A 26,470-nucleotide genomic window follows, 5' to 3' on the forward strand; every position below is an offset into this window, starting at 1 on the left:
GAAAGATAATTTGTCATGGATATTAGAGGCCTGTCTAGAGAACATCATGAATTCAGTCTAAACCCCCAGTATGATTGGAACACAAAAGAAAACCTCTTCAATTCAAAAGATTCATTCAATTTATAAATGGATGTAGAATAAATTATGTGTCCTATTATTTAACAAATGTGTAGAAATAAACCACTAAAGAAAATGTCCCCAAACTCCAATTTTATCTAAAGAAGAGCCTGTCAATTACACATGTAATTGAATTAAATATTTTTATTACAATTATTCTTTGTATTTCCAAATTTACTATACACAATATTTAAATAATACTGCAGGTTTATATGCAGGATTTTTAAATTTAAATACTCAATAGACTGAAACACTAAGCAAATACATTACCTACCTTTACAGAAATTTCAAGATACGGTGACCTCAGAATGTTAGTCAGTACTTCAAATCTATTACACTGTGATTTTATTTGAATTGTTTCTTTCATGTGCCAGAGTGATAATACAGGGGATAAGACACGTAGCTTGATTTTGTTTGTTTTGTTTTCAATATAAATTATTTAATAGAATAACCAAAAGATACATGGTTGTAAAGTTGTTCACAGTTGAGTATCAATCATGCAATCTATAACACTCTATAACCCATTTCCCTTATTTTTCTTCTCACTCTTTATGCCCCTCTCTCTCTTTTTCTCTTTCTCTCTCTCTCTCTTGCTCTTAGACACCAGTTTGCAATATTGATACAGAAGGGGTATTATACATATCACAATATCTCCTTTCAGCACTCAGAACTTGTCCAGAGTGACTATTTTCAACTATCATTGTCAGAATGGTTCCTTCTCTGCCCTAAACGCATCTCCCTCATTCTTTCTGGTAAGTTTCCTAACCTAGACTGGTCCTCCTGGCCTTTGTCTCTATTGACTTTCTATATTATTATTATCATTATTATTATTTGTTTTGTTTTTTGGGTCACACCCAGCAGCACTCAGGCTCTACACTCAGAAATCACTCCTGGCAGGTTCAGGGGACCATATGGGGTGCCGGGATTCGAACCACTGTCCTTCTGCATGCAAGGCAAATGCCTTCACCTCCATGCTATCTCTCCAGCATTGACTTTCTATATTATAACCATCCTCTCTCTTACTATATAATATATATTTAATATCCCCAAAACAAGTGCCATCATTCTATGTCTATCCCATTCTCTCTGACTCGCTTTGCAGCATAATACTCTCCATATCCGTCATCCATGTATAATAAGCAAATGACCCAGGTTTGCTCAGTAATCTCTGAGCTGAGTGCCAGGAGTAATCCCTGAGTACATTTGGGTTTTGCTTCAAAACAAAAGAAAATAGAACAAACTAAAAACAAACAGACATTTAGAAAATGAAATGATGAACTGCTTGTTTCGGCTTTTTAGCTTTTTCTTTAGCTTTCTTTTTGTTCAAAACAAAAAGATGCAAATAGTTACAAAAAATGATTAGGTAACAAAATCTACTATTACTTTGTTTTACTTTTTTTTTTGAGGGGTAGGCACTTGGACGACACTAAGCAATGCTCAGGGTGCTCTGCACACAGAAATTGCTTCTGGTAGGCTCCGAGGAGCATATCGAATGGCAGGGATCTATTGAACCCAGGCTTGTTTCAGGTCTGCTGCTTGCAAGTGCATGCCCTACACCTAGGTCTGGCCACAAACTTTGGTATTATGTTCTTAAGATAGACACTTTCCTCCCAAAATTCTAGCAAACGAAAACTAATGTTTCACTTCCAGAAATAGGTCACAGGCCCAAATTCATTTAAAGAAGGGAATAACACTATTGTGATTGATACTATTAGTAAAAATATAGTCTACGTTTAATTAAATATAAAAATGAGCACCTGGCTAATTCAATGACATTATGATAGTAAAAGGATTTTATGTTCTTCCAAAAGTTGAGATAGAATATAAATGGATTTAATATTAGTCAACTACTATTATGAGCCAAAGGAGAATCTTTTAAATATTTTCTGATGGTGACTTGGACTAATTACAAAGATATCGATCATTACTACATTGTAGAGCTGTTTTTGTGTGTGGTAATTGTTTTGAAAATAATTGACCTGGCGTTAATCCTCAGCAAGAAACGTGGCCTGATAACACCACTAGGAGTAATTCTTGGGTATTTTCTCTCTTACAAAATAGTGCTTTGTAGCACTTTGTGGTAATATATTATTTGTACTTCTGCACCTCAAAAGAAATAGTGCCCAGGATACAAGAGTCACCCACCGAGTGGGAGAAACTATTCACCCAACACCCGTCAGATAAGAGGCTAATATCCAAAATATACAGGGCACTGACAGAACTTTACAAGAAAAAATATATAATCCCATCAAAAATGGGGAGAAGAAATGAACAAACACTTTGATAAAAAAAAAAAGAAATACAAATGCAAAAGGCACATAAAAAATGCTCCTCGTCACTAATCATCAGGGAGATGCAAATCAAAACAATGATGAGATACCAACTCACACCACAGAGATTGGCGCACATCACAAAGAATGAGAACAATCAGTGCTGGCAGGGATGTTGAGAGAAAGGAACTCTTATCCACTGCTGGTGGGAATGCCGTCTAGTTCAACCTTTATGGAAAGCGATATGGAGATTCCTCCAAAAACTAGAAATTGAGCTCCCATTCAACCCAGCTAATCTACTCCTAGGGATATACCCTAAGAACACAAGAACACAATACAAAAACCCCTTCCTCCCACCTATATTTATTGCAGCACTATTCACAATAGCCAGGCTCTGGAAACAACCAAGATGCCCTTCAACAGACGAATGGCTAAAGAAACTGTGGTACATATACACAATGGAATATTATGCAGCCATCAGGAGATGAAGTCATGAAATTTTCCTATACATGGATGTACATGGAATCTATCATGCTGAGTGAAATAAGTCAGAGGGAGAGAGAGAGAGAGACGCAGAAAAGTCTCACTCATCTATGGGTTTCAAGAAAAATAAAAGTCATTTTTGCAACAATCCTCAGAGACAATGAGAGGAGGGCTGGAAATTCCAGCTCACTTCATGAAGCTCACCACAAAGAGTGGTGAGTGCAGTTATAGAAATAACTACACAGAGAACTACCATAATCATGTGAATGAATGAGGAAATTGGAAAGTACAGGTGGGGGCGGGGTGAGATGGAGGGAGATTTGGGACATTGGTAGTGGGAATGTTGCACTGGTGAAGGGGGTGTTCTTTTCATGAGTGAAACCTAATCACAATCATATATGTAATCAAGATGTTTAAATAAAGAAAAAAGTTTCAAAAAAAGAAAATTAAAAATATATATTATTTGTAGCATAGTATGATAATATATTAGAACACCCTTCTCTCAGATATACAAAAGCCTAGATTAAAAACTATATCAGAAAATGGCAGAGGCTGGAATAATAACCATATTAAATATAAATATATTAAACATAATAAATATAAATAAACACTTAGGAATTTTGTTTTATTCTAATTAATATTTGCTAGTAAACTAGGTAGGCACTTTTAAAGGGAAGAAATGAAAACTGGAAGCCATGTACACCTCTTTAAAATTACTCAGTGTGACATATTTCTTAGTTTGTTTCTATTTAAATTTTAAAGAAAAGCTTTTTATCTTTTTTTTTTTTTTTTTGGTTTTTGGGCCACACCCGGTGATGCTCAGGGGTTACTCCTGGCTATGCGCTCAGAAGTCGCTCCTGGCTTGGGGGACCATATGGGACGCCGGGGGATCGAACCGCGTTCCGTCTCCTAGGCTAGCGCAGGTAAGGCAGGCACCTTACCTCGAGCGCCACCGCCCAGCCCCAGCTTTTTATCTTTTTATGTGTTTTATCATAATTTTGGTAATATTGTTACAATACTTTTGATGTTTATTGTTTTATATCAAGGTATTGTTTTTGTTTCTGTACTGTCATATACAGCTTATGTAAAAATAATAAAACAGGTAGATTAGAATTTCAGAACCTTGTTTATCTAAAAGAATAATATTGTATCATGCCAATGGCATGAGGAGGTGAAAATATCAAATGACAACTTTTATTCAATTTAGAAAATAAAATATTAAATTAAATACATCATTATTTTTACTATATAAAATTTATTATTGTTTCTGTTAAAGTAAACTCATGGTATAAATTCTTAATTAGTTTACTTAATATAATTTTAAAAATTATTCCAGAGCAGATAAGTCACTCATCTTGCACATGACTTACCTGGGTTAGGTCACTAAAACCCAATATGGTCCTCTGATCACAACAGAGTGACTGTTTAGCACAAAGACAGGAGTAAACACAGGTGATACATATACCTCACCCCCCAAAATTAAAGGAAATTTTGAAAAATAATTGAAGTTTTTTTCTATTATTATATTAGCATCCCTGAAGGGGATTTACTGTCCATTGTTAAACTTAGAAGCAAATTTTATGACATCACATCAAAAGGAAACTGTAGAAAAGGCAGATCCTGATTTCACTGATTTATTGAAAATTTCATCAGTCGAGGACTTCAATATCTGACTCATCTTCAAGTTTCCTTCCGGGTCCAAAGATGACTAGTAAACTTTGAAAATCGCATTTTTAAAACAAGGAAAGCTTTTCTTTGGAGACTTCAGAAACCTCATTTTATAGAAATTTTTTCATGAAGTTGATATTCAAACCAGTGTGTATACTCAGAGCGTTCCCATCGTGATTGGTTTACAACATTTAGAATTCCCTCCCCATATGTTAGGCCTAGGGCTTCACAGCAGAGAGTGTAAAACAACTTCAGTATTCAATTAGGAAGAAAGAGGGCAAAACACTTGGGTAAGCAATCCGCAGTATCTCTGATAGCCTTAGTTTTATATCTTCTAAAGAGTTGTTTAACAAGCAGAGAATATAAGGTATAAAATTGTACAATGTACATATATATTTTAATATATATGTTTTAGTTTTGTGTGAGTGTATTATATCTGTTTTGTTGCTTTTTAGATCATTCTCAGAGATCCTCATGAGTTATTCTTGGCTCTTCACTCAAAAATCATTCTTGGCCATGCCCAGGGTACCATATGGGATGCCAGGGAACAAACCTAGGTCAGCCCTAAAGCTAGCAAAGCAAGCACTATACCCCTGTACTATTTCTACAGCCCTCAAATTTTTATTTCCAAAAATAAGTGTGACACATGTAAATGATATAAAATAATCCCTTCAGAAAAATCACATTTCACCAATGTGTAAAGCTATTTTTGATCATTAAAATGAATTCTGCTCCTCAATTTCCTTATATGAAATAAAAATGAATTAATCCCAGATTATAATGATTTAATCTTATTTAATAAGTAAAAGTTAAGAAACATTTTCCTTTCCAGTTTTCAATAAAATAAATTTTAGTTTCATGGCAACCCTTAAATAAAAAAGTGTCTTTTATAGTTGAAAATATAATATAGCCTGAAACTATTTTTGATGAGGGAGTATGGCAGGGTGGGGGAAGGCATACTAGGCAGTGCTCACAGTTTATACCTAATCTGAGTTTACTTCTAGTTTAGTTGAAAAATCACTCTTTGTGGGAATGGGGGGAACATAAAGAATGTCAGGTATCAAATTTAGGACCTTTGTGTACAAAGCAAGAAATTGAATACTAGAATATTGCGCCAGCCATGCATCCTAGTGCTTGGCATATTGTCTTTAGAGTAGAATTATAACTTTTTTTTTTTATAATGTACTTTTCAGTTTTATTTGATCAAAACTAAAAATAAAGATAGTTATATAGTTATATAGGAAGGTCTATTTCTGGGCTTACTCATAGTCCTTGGTACTGTATTATGTACCATTGAATGGGCTATGCTGTCCTCTTTCTCCTTGTAGTTAATTTATTTTTTATTGTAAATTGACCATTTGTACTGTGGTTTGAAAATCAGGTTTTTGTTACTGCTCAAGGGTGTTGAAAATTATTATTATTACATATGGCTGTGGGTACTTCTTTTAGAATTATAACTTTTAAGCTCTTTTCTGATCCATAATTTTTGATCCATAATCAATTTGTTAACATTGCCACCTTTTCCCCATACTTAAAAGAAATCCCTTTTTTTTTTTTTTTTTTGGTGTGGCTTTTGGGTCACACCCGGCAGTGCTCAGGGGTTATTCCTGGCTCCAGGCTCAGAAATTACTCCTGGCAGGCACGGGGGACCATTTGGGACGCCGGGATTCGAATCGATGACCTTCTGCATGAAAGGCAAACGCCTTACCTCCATGCTATCTCTCCGGTCCCAGAAATCCCTTTTTATTATAATGTTATGATGCCAGAATGGATTAAACTCAACACTTTTTCATCTTTTTATTGTTTAGTGAAAATAAACTATATAATCTCTCTATATATAGTTTTATCATAAAAATATGTATCTTTTAAATCCTTTTATCAGTGATTCAATGGAACAAATATATACATGTAAACACACACATGTATATATATATACATACAGCTAATAGTGTTGAATAGCGTGTTCCATGGATTAGTATATGTTTAATAAATAGAGACAAGGAGAAAATGCACATGGAGGGAAAAGAAAAGTTGAAAGAACATAAAATAATTCTTTTGGAATCATGAATTTTTTCAACTTGGAAGGAACTGAAGAATATCATCTTAAGCTAAATACATCAGAGGGAGAAGTACAAATACTAGTTGATACAATTTATCTATGAACAGTCTTGTGTATAATAGAGATGAGCAATGTAAGAGAACACGAAGTATTGAGTATTGATAGCCCCCTTCTTACTATGAATCTCAGGTTACCAAGAAATAGGGTGATGAGTGGGGAGAATGAATCTAGGACCTAAACTTAGTGAGTTGTTCAATATAATTATTTTACAATGGCACTTTTTAAAAATTTCTAGTATTAAATCAAAATGTTAATTAGTAGTTATTGTTTGCTAAATTACCAATTTCCTTTCCAAATATATTACAGAATAATATCAAATAATGTTAAACCATGACATTTTATTTTAGAAAATAAAATTAACATGCTTCTATGAAGCATATGAAGTATATTACATAGTTACAATTTTTTAAACTTTCCATGTAGAATATAAATTAATAAGAACATATCAAAGAAAACCATTTATTTATTTGCAATATGGACATTCCTTAAATCTAAGAGCCTAAATTATTTGGTTGTACTATTTTTCATTTCTATCACAAAAGAAATATGTTTAATGTTACAGGAAAACACTTTCTCTTTTATTTGCTGCAAAATATCTTTGTTATTCATTATTATACATAGTTAATCATTTAACTTAAGCTGTCATTTTTGCACTTTTGACCATTTTTGCCATTTCTCTGTCCCAAGATCCTGGTAACTATCATACTGCTCTCTGAGTATATGAGCTTAACTACTTGTTTTTTAGATTGCTTTTATTGACTTAATACTGCATCAAAACATAATTTATTTCAGACTTACATTAATGAACATACTCATATAAGTATACCATCTATCACTAAACATTTAATTTTGTTCTTTGCAGTTAGTTGACCTTTCTTTTTCAAAGTATATAGTCCCTTTCTTCCTCCTTTCTTTCTGAATATTTTATCTATACATACAAACATACACATCAGTAGAAATTGTTAGATAAATTGGATAAGAGATTCCTTAAGCAACTTCCATTTTGTGTTTTGCACGTCTAAAGTATGTTTAGACAGAGACCTTTAGGTTAATCGTTTACATGTAGATAATTCTCCTTACTAGTAAGTAAAGATATTTTAAGTGATTTACTCATCCTTTTTAACTATATTTTAACATCATTTTGTAAGTAGATGATAGTATTTTCTTAGCCTTTGTCAACAAAATGTATTTTTATACAAAAATCAGGATTAGACCCAGAACCACAGTTGAACCATATGCTATCCCCAAGACAATATATGGTCCCCCAAGCCCACCAAGAGTGAACCCTGTGTACAGCAGTGCTAGGAATAAACACTGAGCACCATAGAGGGTGGCCCAATTAACACATGCAAGCTGTCAAGATTTGATTCCTATTATTTCTAAATTCTCTAAAATGATTTGATATGTGACACATTTCATGCCCAATTGAAGCAAAAAAAAGTGTCTACTAATTCAAGCATGCATCAACTAAGACCACATCACAATTCTGATTGATAGATAGTATTTTTAAGACTCCATCATATTTAAGTTTTAACAGTTTAATAGTTAAATATGGTTGTCTTAAAAATAAAATAGCCTAGTAACTAAATGTTTATTCTTTTTTTTATATCAGGTCCCATTAGTAGTATAGTAATTAAGTGTTCATTCATTTTCTTTCTATTTCAGGTCCTATTAGTAGTATATTGGTGAATAATTTTGGGAGCCGGCCTGTGGTAATAGCAGGAGGTTTATTATGCTGTGTCGGATTTATTTGTGCCTCTTTTAGTGCAAGTGTTTTACACCTTTACATCACTGTAGGACTCATTGGAGGTAAGTAATGTTTTGCTTTTAACATACTTTTTCCTGACCATTTATGCTGTTTGTAAAGCTTGATATGCACAAGCAGGCACTGTAATAGTATAGTGGAAGAACACTTGTCTTGTACCTCTTAGAAGTGATTCTAAGAACAGAGCCAGGGGTAAGCTAGTACATAGTATGAGAATACTATCCAAAGGCAATAGAAATGATGGGGAGTGCAGTTAGGATAAATAAAGGACCATCATGACCATAATAGTTGGAAATTATGACTGAACAAGAACTGGGTGCTGAAAGGAATTTCAGTGATATGCATGATACTCCTTCAATATTAAACCATGGTGCCTAAAATGAAAAAAGGGGAAGAGATAAGAAAAGTATTTGCCATAGAGAAACTCAGCCATCAAGAATTTTTAACTTTTTCTCATGATGACTCAATCGGCAAAAAAATAAATAATAAAATGTAAAGTACCATATCATATTACTCATAGTGCATTAAGTTTATTGATGAATTAGTCAAATTTATTGCTACAATATATTTTGCAGATACCGATTTAACTTTAATAAGAATATTCTCACTGCTGCAGGAGCTGGAGCAATAGCACAGCAGATAGATAGAGTATTTTCCTTGCATGCAGATGGCCTGGCTTTGATCCCTGGTATCCCATATTGTCCTGCAAGCCTTCCAGTAGCAATTTTGAGCATAGAGTTAGGAGTAAACCCTGAGTGCTGTTGAGTGTGTCCAAAAAATCAAAACAACAACAACAAAAAAGAATTTATCATTGCCTATGTTCTGATAAAAGATAAAGCTCTATAATTATATCTCTTATTTATCTTACTAAAGGATTCTATTTAAATTATCAAAAAGATATTTGAGTTAAATAGAAATTATTCTAAATTAATATGTCATTTTGAGTAGAGTTGTTTTTATGCAACTCGCTAATATCTGTTAAAACAAACTGATCTAAAAATGTAATTTTAAAAATATTGTTCTTTAGTTAAATTGTATTAAGTAAGTTTCATTTAAAACATATATTTGTTCAAAGAATCGATAGTACTGTGGTAGGTCACTTGCCTTCCACACTGCTGACCTGGGTTCAATCATGGTATCGCATATGGTTTCCAGAGTCCTACAGTAATTATCCCTGATAATAAAGCCAGGAAAAGGCTCTGAAGAGTCAGGTATGACCTTGAAACCAAACAACCAAAAAAAAAAAGCAAAACAAAACAAAACAAAAACTCAAAATAACCAAAAAACCCAATATATTATATTCAAAGTTTTAAGAAGGCAGATTTATATGATATAAAGAGATTTGTTCTGCCCCTTGTACTTGCAAAGGAAAATTGAAGGAAAATTACAGGTGACAAATGGGGAAGGATAGAAGAACAGATGACATAATATGACTAAATTTAAAACTCATTATGCAACTACCAGGTTTTATTTTTATTTCCTCTAACTAAAAGTCACTTGACTATTCACTAGTCGTTTGATTATAATTTTCTTAAATCATTAATTTAAAGCTGAGATAAAATCAGAGAGTCCACTATCCCATTGCTTTCCACAAACATCAACTTTATTATAAATATTTGTTCCTTTAAGCCCTTTTAAAAAGATATAAATGGTTTACAAAAACAAATTTTTCCTTTCAAATACTATGAAAAACATTTCTACCAAAGAGTAGAATAACTTATTAGACTGAGAACTGAGTATACAGAATTATACTTAATTGCTTCTCAGTAATGTTTTTAATTGATATGAACTAATGAATGCAGAATTTTTGTAATTTCTAAAAATTATAGGAGAATTCCTGGGTTAAGAACAGAGAGGTGGTATATGCAGATACAATTTATGTAATTTTGTCTTCTTTGCTTTGGGGTTCCTTTCTCTCTAGAGGTATTTGGGGTCACAGTGACCCAGAGTCCACTGTAGTATGAGACTACCTTGGAGTGCAAATCAGATTAATGACTCACAATTCAGTGATGTTTGATTTTGTGGTGTTGGAGGCCAATAGGGTCACTCCAGTGTTCATCTGGTTGACCATGACTATCCCATTGGATCTTGAGAGAGGAAGGAGACCTGCAATGTTAGGTATCCAACTCAGAATCTCAAGAACACAATGTTTAGTTTTCAAACCTTTGAGTGGTATGAACTGATAAAACAAAAAAAAAATACTTTCATAATATTTAACAAGAATCTTTTGTTTGGTTGGTTTAGGGCCTCACTTGGAGTCACTCCTGTCTCTGCACTCAGAAATTACTCCTGGCAGTTTTGGAGGACCATTTGGGAGCTGGGATTGAACTGGGTCTAATGTATGCAAGGCAAATGCCCTACCTCTGTGTTTTTGCTCAAGCTTATTAAAAATAAGCATTTTAATATGTTTTTATTGAATCACCGTAGGATACACAGTTACAAAAATGTTCCTCTGTTTAGTAAACAACCTTCACCAATGCACATTTCCCAACCAAATGCCCCCAGTTTTCTCCATTTTTCTTCTTTCTCTCTCCCTATCTATCATCTATCTATCTATCTATCTATCTATCTATCTATCTATCTATCTATCTATCTATCATCTATCTATCATCTATCTATCATCTATCTATTGTCTATCTATCAATCATCTATCATTATCTATTGTCTATCATCAATCTATCTATCATCTATCTATCTCTACTCTGTTCTTTTTTATCAACACTGTGGTTTTTAATATTTTTACAGAAGGTTTATTATGCATAACACTATCTTCTTTCAGCACTAAGCTTTTGTCTAGAGTGATCCTTTCCAACTACCATTGTCATAGTGGTCCTTTTACTGCCTTCATTGCACTCACTACTATTTGTGACAAGCTTCCTACCATGGACTGGTCGTCTTGATCTCTATTGTCTTTGCATATTATAAGCATCCTATCTTTTTTATATCCCACAAATGAATATGATCATTCTATGTCTATCCTTTGCACTCAGACTCATGTCTCTCAGTATAATACTCTCCATATTCATCCATTTATAAGCAAGTTTCATGACTTTCTTCTTCTTTTTCTTTTTTTTTAAATTTTAAATGCACCAAAGTGCATTACAAATCTTTCACTGCATCATTTATGGTACATAGTGACAATGAATGAGGGGCATTCCCATCACCAGTGCTGTCATCCCTCCGCCTCTGTTCCCAGTATGCATCCCATATCTCCCACCTTTACCCCCAGAATGCTAGTGCAACTGGTCTCCACTTTACAGCTTGTTGTAGATTGAGCATCCATTCCACCGTCATTGGAGATAAAAAGGATAAGGAAAAAGGGAGAAAAAAAATTTGGTGATAACTACCAAAAAAATAAAGAAAAGAGAGAAAAAAAGAAAAGAAAAATGGAAGAAAAAAGAAAAAAATGGACCCGGCAAATAAAAATAAAAATGAATCTCTAAATAATAACCACAAGAGTGAAAAAAGAGAAAAGTGGAAGAAAAAATAGAAGGAAAATAAAGTAAAAAACTAACAAATCAAAACAAAACAAGAGAAAGTATGAGTGCTGGAGTGGCAGGGTTTGGCGTTCCCCCCACTTTTTTTTTTTTTTTGCATAGGCACAGTAAGCATTGGGGAAGAAAGGGAATTCCCGTGGCTTAAGAGATTCAGGGTTTCTCCATCCTTGAAGCAAACCATCATGGGATCAAACCCTGGCTCCCTATATACTCATTACCCCATCCCAAAGGCTTTTTTGTGATGCCAGGAAAGTTTCCTCTCGGTTGTGTGTGAGAAAATCAAGCCACTGTAGCTAGCGATCTTGGTATTTGCGCGGGTTAGAGGTCAGGGTCTAGGATAGAGTCTCTAGATTCTAGAGGTTCCTAACCATCGTTCTTGTTGTGTTCAGTCTTCTCTAATATCTGCTCCCTGTTTTCGTTCAGTCCCTAAGCCGAAGGCTAGGATATTATGGATCCAAAGGTTCTGCTCAGTCTCTGTTGTCCAAGTTGGACCTCTGCAATAAAACATCTTGTTGTTGTTGTTGTTGTTGTTGTTGTTTATGTGTCCTGGGCTACAGCCTAGGGTAGGGTTTTCCTTATTAGTCCCAAGGTAGGTTCTGTTCAGTCACTGTTGTCAAAGTCAGTTTTCTGTTGTTAGTGCTCTTATTTTTTGTTTTTGTTTTTTTGTTTGTTTTTGGGCCACACCCGGCGGTGCTCAGGGGTTACTCCTGGCTGTCTGCTCAGAAATAGCTCCTGGCAGGCACGGGGGACCATATAGGACACCGGGATTCGAACCAACCACCTTTGGTCCTGGATCGGCTGCTTGCAAGGCAAATGCCGCTGTGCTATCTCTCCGGGCCCAGTGCTCTTATTTTTCACAGTTCAAAGGACGATATCTCTTCTGATTTCCATTTAGTGTTAGGTGATGTGATAGGACGGCCTGGTCATAGGTCTTAGGTCAAGTTTTCCTTTCCTCGTTGTCAAAACTGGCACAAGTTGGTGCCAGAGCAGTGTAATAAATCTCCCAAATGGAGCTTAGTTCCTGGTGGTATTGACCGGAGCTGTATCATTTCTACATCGGGGATCTGGGGTTTGGGATTGGACTGACACTGTCCAATATCCTGGGGACTGCATTGTATCCACATGACACATGTTCAGGATGGGAGGCACCCTTCTGCTATAAAAAGTGAGTTCTTATCCCTAGAAGATAAGATCTTGTTTCTGAGCCTACGGTTTCCCCTTTTTTTTTACTGACTTTATTTTTTTTAACAGTGCCTTTCTTTTGTGTAGATAGATCAACCATGGCTTCTTTATCCACTCATATTTTCTCAGGAAGTTGGGTTGTTTCCAGATTTTGGCTATTGTGAATTGTGCTGCAATGAACAAAGGGTTCTAGGTTTTTTTTTTTTTTTTGCATTGTGTTTTGGGGACTCCAAGGGATAGTCTAGGATATGTATATCAGGATTATATGGAAGCTCTCAAATTTAGTTTTTTGAGAAATATCCATATTGTTTTCAAGAAAGGTTGGAACAGTTAACATAACACCAACAGTGAATAAGATTCTTTCTACATACATCTGTCCAGAGCTGCTTGTTCTTGTTCTGTTTGATGTTTGCCAGACTGTTGTATGAAATGGTATTTTATTTTTAATTATGCTTTGCATATCTCTTGAGGATTAATAATGTGGGGCATTTTTATGTCTTTTGCTATCTGTATTTTTTTTTGAGGAACTGTTCCATCATCTCTTCTTCCCATTTTTGAGGGTTAGGTGACTTTATCTTGTTAAGCTCTTTCAGTATATGTCTTAGGTATTAGCTTCCCATCAGATGGGTATTTGATGAATAGTTTTTCGCTTTACATGGGCAAGCTTTCTATCCTTGTCACTGTTTCCTTTGAGATGCAGAATATTTTCAAATTAATATAGTCCCATTTATTTGTTTTTGCTTCTATTTATATGGTCAGTGGTGTTTCATTCTTTAAGTTGTCTTTATCTTCAATGTCATAGAGACTTCTGACAATGTTTTCCTGTATGTACCTTATGTTTTCAGGCCTAATATCAACATATTTAATTCATTTTTATTTGACTTTTGTGCATAAAAGGACTTTTTTTTGGTTGGGAGGTACATCTGTGACTGAACTTAGGACTTACTCCTGGCTCTGTGCTCAGAGATCATTCCTGTTAGTACTCAGGGAACCAGATGTAGGGCTGGAGATTTGTGTAAAGTATGTCCTTAAACCTTTAACTAAGTTTCTCCAGTACTATTTATTTATTTATTAAAGGTAATCTTTAGCACTGCCAAGGAGTTCACTAGAGAGTAGGAACTTTAGATTCATATATAATCATCTTTAATCTCCCACATGAGAATTTCTTTCAAGTGAGAAAATGATACTTATTATTTAGTTAACTTAAATGTTTATTTATATTCATGAAATGTGAAAATATAGGGCATTAAATTATGGCACACATGTATTATTCATTTTTTACTTTTTTTGTGTGGTTTTGTAAGAAATATCCCTTGGGAGGTGTGGAATTGTTTATATATGCAAGATTTTTAGTCTATTTGCATTGTTTTAACTCTAATAATATTTACATTTTAACTGCCTTCTTGCTCACAGGAAAAAATTATACTATATATGTATAAGTAGATGGAGAATTTAATGTATTGTGGAATTGCATGATTATAATTATAATTCGCAATTATAATTAATATACATAATAAAAAGTGTGTCCTAGTTTTAATCTTTGTTGTATTTAGTGAAATAATATAATTTATTGGCCTGTGGATTTGCTTTAATATGATCATAGTAGAAAGGAGTCATAGATATCAAATGTACAGAGAAATATTTTCTTATATAACTTAGATTGATATTTATACTTATCAAAAGTTACTTCCTACCATTATATTGTTAATTCTATCTTAAAGATACATTTAGAAGGATACTTTCTTTTGTGGATGATATCATGTTATTATTTTTTTTTTTTTAGGTATAGGCCTGTCCTTCAACCTACAACCGGCCTTAGCAATAATTGGCAAATACTTTTACAAGAAACGCCCTTTAGCAAATGGAATAGCCATGGCTGGAAGTCCTGTTTTTTTAAGTACATTGGCCCCTTTCAGTCAGTACCTTTTGAATGATTATGGCTGGAAAGGAAGTTTTCTGATTTTGGGAGGTTTGTTGTTGAATGCCTGTGTGGCTGGATCACTCATGAGACCACTTGGCAATCGCGAAGTCCCTTCCAATGATAAAAGTGTTGATGGAATGAAAACCAAAGGAGTAAATATGAAATCAAGACACTCTAAATCATCAATAAGTAAATCAGTAAATAACTGTTTAGATTTATCTCTTTTTAAACATAGAGGATTTTTAATATATTTATCTGGAAATGTCATCATGTTTTTAGGGTTTTTTGCCCCAATTTTATTTTTGACTTTATATGCTAAAGATAAGGGAATTGACGAATATTCTGCAGCTTTTTTATTATCTGTTTTTGCTTTTGTTGATATGTTTGCTAGGCCTTCTGCCGGATTAGTTGCAAACACTAAATATATCCGACCTCGACTCCAGTACTTCTTCAGTTTTGCAATCATGTTTACTGGAGTGTGTCATCTCTTGTTTCCACTGGCCCAGAACTATACAAGTATGATCGTTTACGCTGTATTTTTTGGTCTCGGATTTGGGACCGTTAGCAGTATTCTTTTTGAAGCTCTTATAGACCTTGTTGGTGCTGCAAGGTATTCCAGTGCCGTGGGACTCGTCACAATTGTCGAATGTTGCCCAGTGCTTCTTGGTCCTCCCCTTGCCGGTAAGATGAATTATTATCAAGAAAACTTAAAAAAGTAAAATTAATAACCATTAACTCAGATTATCTTTTTGTTGAATGCCATGATTTACAATAACAAATGCTTATAGTCTGAAGGACTATAGAAATGTGAAAGTAAAGACGTATGATTGGTATATCTATATGTATTGATATATCTATGTGTATAGCTAGATATATCAATCTTTGATATATCTAAGACTTAGGATATGTATTGTATATATTTCAATCATAAGTCTTAGATATATAATTTTATGAATTATAAATATATATGTATTTTGGTTTGGGGCCACATCATTGCTGTTCAGGGATTACTACTGGATCCATGATCAGGAATCACCCCTGGAGTGATTTAGAGTGACTGTGCTAACTCAGATGGACTACCAAGTATCAAACTGAATTCAGTGTATACAAGGCAAATGCTCTACACACTGCATTACTTCTCTGGGCCTGTAATATAATTTTAAATACACAATTTATTGGTTTTGGATGTAAATTTATCTCAGATGTTGGCCACATATTGTTAGAATTTAGGTTAAACTGATACTCATTGCATAATTTTCAGGTTTTTAACCCATGCTGTTTTTCATGTGTTCTTAAAAATCCATTATAAAATAAAATTATAATTATTAAACAGTAATATTGGTAAGAGACTTTTAAAAAAATTAATTACCATAGGTTGACATTTAAAACATCATTTCTTTTTTTTTTTTTTTGGTTTTTTTTTGGGCCACACCCTGTGACGCTCAGGGGTTACTCCTGGCTATGCGCTCAGAAGTTGCTCCTGGCTTCTTGGGGGACCATATGGGACGCTGGGGGATCGAACCGCAGTCCGTCCTAGGCTAGCGCAGGCAAGGCAGGCACCTTACCTCCAGCGCCACCGCCCGGCCCCCGAAACATCATTTCTAAAGGTTACATTTTTTTCCTCTTTGGAGTACATTGGTTACATGTAAGTAAGTTGTTATATGCCTAAGGAAGAAATACCTTCATAATATCATTAAAAATATATAAGTATATAGTACATGTGAAAATGTATATTGTGTATATTTAGAGATTGCAGTGATGAAATTAAGTTATACAAGATAAGGTTATGGGGCCGGTGAGGTGGCACTAGAGGTAAGGTGTCTGCCTTGCAAGCACTAGCCAAGGAAGGACCACGGTTCAATCCCCCGGCATCCCATATGGTCCCCCCAAGCCAGGGGCAATTTCTGAGTGCTTAGCCAGGAGTAACCCCTGAGCATCAAACAGGTGTGGCCCCCCAAAAAAACAAAAAAACAAAAAAGATAAGGCTATGAGGTGATTTCATATTTCATTTTAAAGAGTAAATTTAGATCTGAAATATTTTTAAACAGAAAATATGGCTCAAGAATAGAATATTTGCATTGATGTTTAAGAGCTTGGATTTAAACTCTGGCACCAACAAAAATAGATAAAAAGTTTGAAAGATATAGATTTGAAATATTTTCATCAATACCTATTTGTACTACATCACATAATAACTAACCCAATGTGTATATATATATATACATATACACATATACATATATATATTAATTAATTTGGAGGGTTGGCTTCTGAAGTCATGCTTAGGAGACCCAGGATTCAGCAGTATTCCACTGACAATGCCTGATGGTTTGTTTAGTGGTTGGCCAGAATTTATTGCTTCTTAGAAGCATCAGTTCTATGGACTACCAGGATCATCCTAGTAGTGCTCAGGCCATTGGAGCCACACTAGCAATGCTAAAAGTATAAGTACCAATCTACCAATCTACATGTACCAATCTACATGGCCCTATATTAGTTAACTTTTGAAGCTAGTACTTTGACTAGGTTTATCCCTTAATATTAAAATATTAAAACTATTTTTGCAAGCCAAGCTTTGCCAGGAACCACTGTCTATATCATGATTAATTTTGAATTTAAGTATTCGGTTTTGTTTTTTTTTATGGTTAATCACCATGAAGACATTAATTTTACATATATAATGTTAAGCCACTTCTTACATGATATAATGAACCATTATAAAAGTATAAAAATTCTTGGGTGTTTATCATGAGTAATCATAGATTATTTCCCTTTCACTTTTCTCTCAATCAGAAACAAGTGCTTTTGTTGTTCACTTTTTCTGTCTACCAGGGCTGTCCTATGTTATCTAAACCAGTAGATCTGAATTATCAGTATATTAACCTTAAATAAGACAAACTAGGTCTTAGTTTTCCATACATAATCAATCTTAGAAAATGTTTTATATTTATATTCAATTCATTAAAAGTTAGAATTATAAGAAAAAATTTGATTTCAGACATTATGGCAAAATTTAAAAAATTATTAATATTGTTTTAGATTTTAGGCTAACTTAATGAAACTTTGACTACCTCAACCTGTTTTGAGAAATTATACTGATAATATTTATATAAGTTTATAGAATATTTCATGATATTTACTAAGGTTTGAAAATTCTATTTTGCAGTATTCATGCTTATGTATGTCAGGTTTAATAAATTTAATTCATTTTACCTAATTAAAATGGAATGATTTTAAAGATGCAGTTTCATGTTAGAGTTCAAATATTTTGTGTATGATTCCTTGGTTTTATTATTTTATCTTTCTCTGAATAATAAAATCTGTGGCCATTATATAGTACAGGGGTTAAGGTATTTGCTTTGATTGGAGCCAACCTGATTTCGATATTTTCTTGAAATCTCCTGAACCTCCAAGAGTGATACTTGAGCAAAGATTCAGGAATAAACATAAGATGGAGAATGTATGAGATAGGGAACTATACCTTGCATATGTGGATTATAAGGATAAATAATAAAGGAACAACAGATGTCAAAAGTAATCCAAGAATTTTATCTGGTGTCTAAATGTAGTATATGGGAGGAACCCTTGAGGCATTGGTGATATAAATGACCACTCTGGAAGCGTGGGGGTGGTGTTCCAATGATAGAAGCATTAAACTATTATTTTAATGACAGTATAAGTGACCATTTCTTAATAAAAAGAAGAAATTATATATACTCAAATAGATAATTCATAGGTATACAAACACATTACTAATCTACTGATTGAATTCTAGTCAGAATATGAAAAATTCTCATAACACTTATTAGCTTAAATTATTTATATCTGGGGCCAGAGCAGTGGCACATAGGTAGAGCATTTGCCTTACACGGCTGACACAGGACAGACCTCGATTTGATCCCTGGCATCTCATATGGTCTTCTGAGCCTGCCAGTGTGATTTCTGAGCATAGAACTATGAGTAACAACTGAGTGACACTAGGTGTGGCCAAAATCTAAAAAAAATAAATAAATAAAAAAGAATAAATTTACAAAAGCCTTTACAAAAGGCTTTCTACTATATATAAACTATATATAGTATATATAACTATATACTTATAGCTATAGTTCAATTGATAAGACTTTTGTCTTGCATTTGGTCAATATAGGTTGGATCTCTGGCATCCCATAAAGTGCACCACTCACTACCAGGAATAATTTTTGAGTGCAGAGCCATGAGTAACCCCTGCCCGTTGCCATATGTGGCCACAGAACAATAGCAAACAAAAGTCCTTTGAATTTTTCCTAATAAATATATTCTTCCATTTATTTAAAAGAGAAGACATGATGGATGATATAGTTTTAATACTAATGTTGTAAATAAATATAAGTATTTTAGATATATATGAAAATGTACCTCATCATATGTATTTTTAGTATATACTAATTATATCTTGATTATACTTTTCTATTTGGGGAATAGTTTGTAAGAAAGTTAATATGTAGTGATATACAAATTAAGCGTGAATTTTTGTGTATGTATGAAATCAACTACCTAGAATATTCATTAAAGCCACATTAATTATTGGGCCAGAGAAATTGTACAATGGGTACAGCAATTGCCTTGCATGTCTCTAGTCAGGGTTTAATTCTAGAATCCATATGGTTCTCTGAGAACTAGAGAAATTCCCAAGTGCAAAGCCAGGAGTAATTTTTGACTATTGCCATTTCCAAGAACCCCAAAACAAAAGTTAAAAAAGATTTAAAAACCTCACTTGATAAGTATAACAGTTAAGGATGGCCTCTAGCAAATAATGCATTTACTTTTTTTAGTAGCTATTTTATTAATACTATCTTAAAATATGTTTTTTCACTTAGGTAAAATGGTGGATTACACCAGAAGCTACAAATATATGTATATCATCTGTGGAGTTATTATCCTCCTAGCAAGTGTGTGGCTGCTCATTGGTAATGCTATAAACTACAGGCTGCTCAAAAAGGAAAATGAGCTGAAACCATCAAAGAAGAAAATTAGTAGTCGTGAAGCCAAGCTCTCTGAACCTTTGAAACATGCCAAGAATAAGGACACAGCAGTTATTTCCTCAGAAAGAGAAACTAATATTTAATAATGATCATAATTAATAAGGCTTTCAGTGTTTATGATGTTCTTAGGAGTATTTTTATTGTCAAAATGTATGAGAAAATGATTTTGTTGTTAAAATGTGATGTAACTAAGGATGGAGATGCAGTTTTCCTTAATTACAAATTTTAAATAAGTTGTTTTTAAACTTGCATGGACAGGCTCAAGAGACAGCACTGTGCTTACAGTGCTTCTCTTGCATGTAACTACTCTTGTTCAGTACCTGGCATTGAGACAATTTCCTGAACAACATCAGGAGTGATCCCTGAGCACAGAGTGAAAAGCAAATTCTAAACACTCCCTGGTGTGGCTCCCAAACAAACAGAAAATAGTGAAGTTACTTGATTAGTTAAATTTGGAAGATAATACGAGGTTTTTTTTTTTTGTGGTGATTTTTTGTGTTGATATAACATTCTGTTCTTTCAGAGACTTCTTGTCTTTGTTATAGAGATTGAATCTCAAATACTGACTTAGGTGAGAGGTTTATTTGATATAAAATTAACTTCACATTGCATCAATTAGTTTATTTGAAAACAGGACAGGATTCAGGGAAAGTGAAACTTCCCCCGAGGCACACTTAGACATGCACAACATGAACACACATAGACTTCCTCAAGAAAATAAGTGGATAGAATGTTTAATGAACAACAAACAGAAATTTTCTAAAAGAATAATATCAGGACCTGAGGAATGGCACAGGACTTAAGGCACTTACCTTGCTCACAACCAAAACTTGCTTGATCTTATCTACATGTCCATAAATGTTAGTATCATTTTGGGGTGATAAAGTTTTTCTTTTCTAATTGCAGTTCTAGAATTAAACCCAGAACTTCACAATCTTTGAGACATGTGCTCTACCACTCCTATATCCCCTGTCCTTAAACACTCTATATCAAAAAAATAATTAGATATAGTAGCAAAAGTTTAATATATATATATGAACAAAACAAAAATAGAGATATAAAAAACTTAGTACTTGATTATGGATATGATTTAATTATGATGTTTAAAGACCTTTGTATCTTTTAAATTGCAGGACAAGAAAGTATTATTTTGTTTTACAATATGATTCCATTTGAACACCAAGATTTTGTGTCATTGAAAGAACTTTACTTTGTGAAATATACACATTAGTTAAGCACCTGACACATACCTAAGGATGCTATGTAAAATTCTGTGATTTGTTTAACGTTAACTTAATTGTGTATGAAATATTTATTTTTCAAATATTAAGAAATGTGCCAATGTCACAGTAAACAAGTCTGGGGAAAAGTTGCAAGACTTGACATTTTCTAGGGGCTAGACCTAGAGCAATAATCTAGAGGGTAGAATGTTTGCTTTGAACACTGCTAACCCAGGTTCAATCCCTCGCATCTTATATGGGCTTCCAGGAATAATTACTGAATGCAGAACCAAGAGTCATCCCTGACAACAATCAGTTTAAAAAAGAAAAGAAAAAAAATGAAATCTACAAAGAAAAGCCTAATTTAGTTTCACCTAATTTGCGTTGTCAATTGCTTCTACATATTATTGCTGCTTTTATTTTCAACTTTAACTCATGAGAATTTTGCATCACCAACTGTATAAATATCTAAAATAGAAAAACTTCTAAAAATTATGAATATTCCAAAATATATGTTCAATTTAATACAGAGATAAGACCCAGGGAAAAATAAGAAGCAAAATAATGGTCATGGACAGTAAGGTCTTAAACTTTAATTATCTTTGGTGGGGGTAGGGACACACTTGGTTATGATCAGGGGATAGTCTTGGTTCTGCACTCAGGAATCACTCCTGGTGATGCCTGGGATCAAACTCAGGTCAACCACATGCAAGGTAAACACTAATCTACTGTACTACCTGTCCAACCACATGGGTTTTAGTTCTTTTAATCACTTGCTGATAGAGAAATGCTGGAAAGTTCAATTACATTTTTCTACTAAAGGTTTATTTAATATTGATGAGCTTTTTGAATTAAAATAATTTCATTTAATTTATTTTTATTGATTATCTTTAGTAGCTTATCTTTTAGCACAATATATCACTCTAGAAACTATACAGTCATCCTTTGTGCTAGCACTATGCAAAATAGCAAATAGGCACCCAAATTAATTCTATAAGTAGATGTCAAAAATTAAGTCAAAAAACACAGTATAGGATTTTGAATTGTTTCTAGGTAAACTGAATTTTTCTACATGTTCACTTTTTATGTTGTAGTTGTTACATTTCTTTCTTCAATAGAATTTTCCAAATGTTGAGAAGACAAAAAAAAACCCTAAATTCTAGCCACTTTGTTTTCTGTAGTCTTTTTGTACACTAGAAAATAAGTACTTAAATTGGACATGCACTTTAAAAGTCTATTTTACTCATTTTTCTTTGGTGGCATATGTCAATTAAGTATAGTAAAAGAAGATCACAAGATACATGTTAAAAGATTTAAATATTTTCATGAAATGTGAAGATTCTTTATCAAGAGTTTAAGAGTATTCCCCATTCCAAATATACATTTTGAAATAGCTTTTATAAACAATTTTATAACATGATGGTAAAACCAAATATTACTAGATGAAGTTTAATAGAGTGAATTATACAAAATGGAAGAAAACAAATAGTTACTTGAAATTCATTATTCATATATATTTTAAATTCACTCCAAATCATATGTTGAGATTACTACCCTGATGTAAATATGACTGCTGAGTGAAACAGAATGAAAAAACAAGAAGTTTTATAAATTACTCAGTTAAAAAAAACTTTACTATAACACATGCCTACTTAAAAGCAAAATAAAATGTTCCTAGATAAGTTAATACCACACTACTACCCAGTAGAAACTATAGAAGCAGATTAAACATGAACTTAAAATAATATGGCAAATAAATTAGGCTTAATAATAATGTTATTATGTTATAATGTTGAATAGAGACCATTTGTTTACCTCAATATATTATTTCAAGTAATGTGCCCTTCTAACAAATGTAATTTTAACTAAAATAATGATAATGATTACATAATAGCCATAGTTGTTTTAATGCAATTTTTGCTTCTGCGATATAACAGGCTTATGGAATTCAGGCATATTATTTATTTCTGAAGTTAGAGTAGAGAAGAAAATGTATTTATGAATAATTAATCACATACTGTTTACTTTTTATGACTCATAAAAATACTTTTTATAATAAACTGTTATGAAACATTGAGAATTTGAGTGATTTCTTTTTGTAGGATTATCCCGAGCTATCAAACTTTTTAAAGGAATAAAATGTATACAATGTGGTTCTGCTGAGCTTTATATATAAATGTTTATCATTTAATATAACCTTAACCTCATTTTCTTGCTCCCTAAGCAAATTTGGATTGTCACTTTTCTTCCTATCCTTTTATTATTTAGAGTATACAAATAGTATTTTTTTTCTCCTGGTATATTGAATTAATGTATTCAACTTATCTTCCCAACCATCTAATCAATTTTGTTAAGTTTATGTATCTACAAAATAAGACTAATGGAGAAGAGCTTTTTATAACCATTTTTTTGTCCTCTAAGTGAACTAGGGTTGAAATCGAACCATTTTGGTTCCTAACCTACATATTTTTCTCCACTGCACAATGGAAGTCTTTCAACTGATGTGATACATTTTATAGCATGAATCTTTATTCTTTGAGAAAAATATTAGTTTCAGTTCTTTATACTTTAATTTTAAGTTAAAAACAACAACCTGTGTTACATAAAAGTATAACCAGAACACATAATTTGATGTACATGTTTATTAAATTAGTAGCCATATGCACTAAAAAGTACCACCATTGTTTAAAGCAGAGCTACTTTCCTTTTCTAAACTATTTTATTGGATGGCCTGGAATACAAAGTGACACTTCCAAATTTATAATTACAAATTTGATTAAGTGATTACAAATTTATGATTGCATACAATGTTACAACACCAATCTCTTCACCAATCTCCACTCCCCTCCACCAATTACCCCGGTTTTTCTCTCCGGGCCCAGACCTAATACTCTTAATCCCCACTGCCTTGAGCATTAATGATTCCCCACTGTGGTTTTCATATTTTATATAAGTGTGAGATCACTGTTTGTCCCTCTGATACATTTCACTAAGCATGATACTCTCCAGATTCATCCATATAGCAATAAATTGCATGACATCATCTTTCCTCAAGCCTAGTATTATTGTGTTGTATATATTCACTCAACTATTTCTTTATCTACTAATCTGTTCTTGAGCACTTGGATTGTTTCCAGAATCCAGAGGGAGGGAGGGTAGGGTGAAGGAAGGTTGAGGAGAGAAAAAGAAGTAAGAAAAGATAGAGAGGAGGGAAGGGAGAACAAAGAAGGGAAGAAAGAAAAATAGAAAGGAGAAAATAGGAAGACATAGTAACATGTTATTATTAATCATTTATAACATTTTATAGCAATAGTTATGTTTAAGAATTCCTAGAATTCTTTTAAGAAATGCATATATGGACCCAGAGAGATAGCACAGCAGCGTTTGCCTTGCAAGCAGCCGATCCAGGACAAAAGGTGGTTGGTTCGAATCCCGGTGTCCCATATGGTCCCCCGTGCCTGCCAGGAGCTATTTCTGAGCAGACAGCCAGGAGTAACCCCTGAGCACAGACGGGTGTGACCCAAAAACAAAACAAAACAAAACAACAACAACAACAAAAGAAATGCATATACTTTAACTTATGACATTAACTTTTAAGTATAAATTATTTCAGAATCTATTTTAATAACTATAGTAAAATTATAATGTAGTTGTTCATTTGTTTTATACATATAATAAAGAACACTGAATAAACTTCCAGTTTATCAACTATTGCTATGTTAGAAAATAAATTTAAAGGTTGCTTTGTCTGATATCTAAGATGATCTAGTTTTTGTATAACTTCAAACTTTGTTGTAGAAATCTTATTTTTCAAAGCAATATTTATGATATATTTAATTGCATTTCAAAGTTTAAATATTATAAGCTTGGATTCGAAAATATAAAAGAGGGGTTAAGGGATTTTGCTAAAGCTTCTGTCAAACCAGATAGTTTGCCATTACTGCATATTGTATGGTCAGAGGTTACTTTTGAGTACAAAACTAGAAACAATCCTTGAGCATCAGAGTGAATCTCATACCCATAAATAAGTGATAGACAGACAGACAGATGATTGATAGAAAGATATATGGGTAGATAGGTAGGTAGGTAGAGATAGATGATAGATAGACAGACAGACAGAATGATATATAGTTTGATAGATAGATAGATAGATAGATAGAGAGAGAGATAGAGAGATAGAGAGATAGATAGATGATAGATAGATAGATAGATAGATAGATGATAGATAGATAGATAGATAGATAGATAGATAGATAGATAGATGATAGATAGATAGATAGATAGATAGATAGAGAGATAGAGAGATAGGTAGGTATGTAGGTAGGTAGGTAGGTAGAGATGATAGGTAGGTAGGTAGGTAGAGATAGAAGATAGATAGATAGATGATAGATAGATAGATAGATAGATAGATAGATAGATAGGTAGGTAGGTAGGTAGGTAGGTAGGTAGGTAGGTAGAGATAGGTAGGTAGGTAGGTAGAGAGAAATAGATAGATGATAGATAGATAGGTAGGTAGGTAGGTAGGTAGAGATAGATAGATAGATAGATAGATGTAGATAGATAGATGATAGCTTGATAGATAGATAGGTAGGTAGATATGTAGGTAGGTAGGTAGAGATGATAGGTAGGTAGGTAGAGATAGAAGATAGATAGCTTGATAGATAGGTAGGTAGGTATGTAGGTAAAGATAGATAGATAATATATATATATAGATAGGTAAGTAGGTAGAGATGATAGATAGATAGATAGATAGATAGATAGATAGATAGATAGATAGATAGATAGATAGATAGATAGATAGGTGATAGCTTGATAGATAGGTATGTAGATAGGTAGGTAGAGATAGATAGATGATAGATAGCTTGATAGATAGGTAGGTATGTAGGTAGGTAGAGATAGATAGGTAGGTAAAGATAGATAGATGATAGATAGGTAGGTAGGTAGGTAGATAGATGATAGATAGATAGATAGATAGATAGACAGATAGATAGATAATAAATAGAATCCTCTTTTTAAACATACATAAACTTAATAGGGTTGTGAGTTTATCTGTAAAATATTTGTTTTGATATAGTTACAAACATACAATAGTTTCAAAAATTAGAAAAATTTGAAGAACAGTAACTGATAGCGAAATAACATATTTTCATACAAATTTATATTTTGTTTTTAACTGCAGAATTTATACTGTATTCTGTGTCAATTTT

At 33.2% G+C, this 26,470-nt stretch overlaps 1 protein-coding gene across 1 annotated transcript in view; it reads left to right on the forward strand.

The window, feature by feature from the left end:
• Window positions 1–20,511, forward strand: part of SLC16A7 (solute carrier family 16 member 7) — an 86,770-nt gene extending 66,259 nt beyond the window's left edge. Inside the window, exons 3-5 of the mRNA XM_049783746.1 lie at window positions 8,323–8,466; window positions 14,885–15,703; window positions 19,879–20,511. Coding sequence (XP_049639703.1) covers window positions 8,323–8,466; window positions 14,885–15,703; window positions 19,879–20,126 — 1,211 coding nt within the window. The 3' untranslated portion in view covers window positions 20,127–20,511. The remainder of the gene's footprint in view (window positions 1–8,322; window positions 8,467–14,884; window positions 15,704–19,878) is intronic.
• The last annotated feature ends 5,959 nt before the right edge of the window (window positions 20,512–26,470 follow it).

This window comes from Suncus etruscus, chromosome 11 (genome assembly GCF_024139225.1).
Source record: "Suncus etruscus isolate mSunEtr1 chromosome 11, mSunEtr1.pri.cur, whole genome shotgun sequence".
Taxonomy (NCBI): Eukaryota; Metazoa; Chordata; class Mammalia; order Eulipotyphla; family Soricidae; genus Suncus; species Suncus etruscus.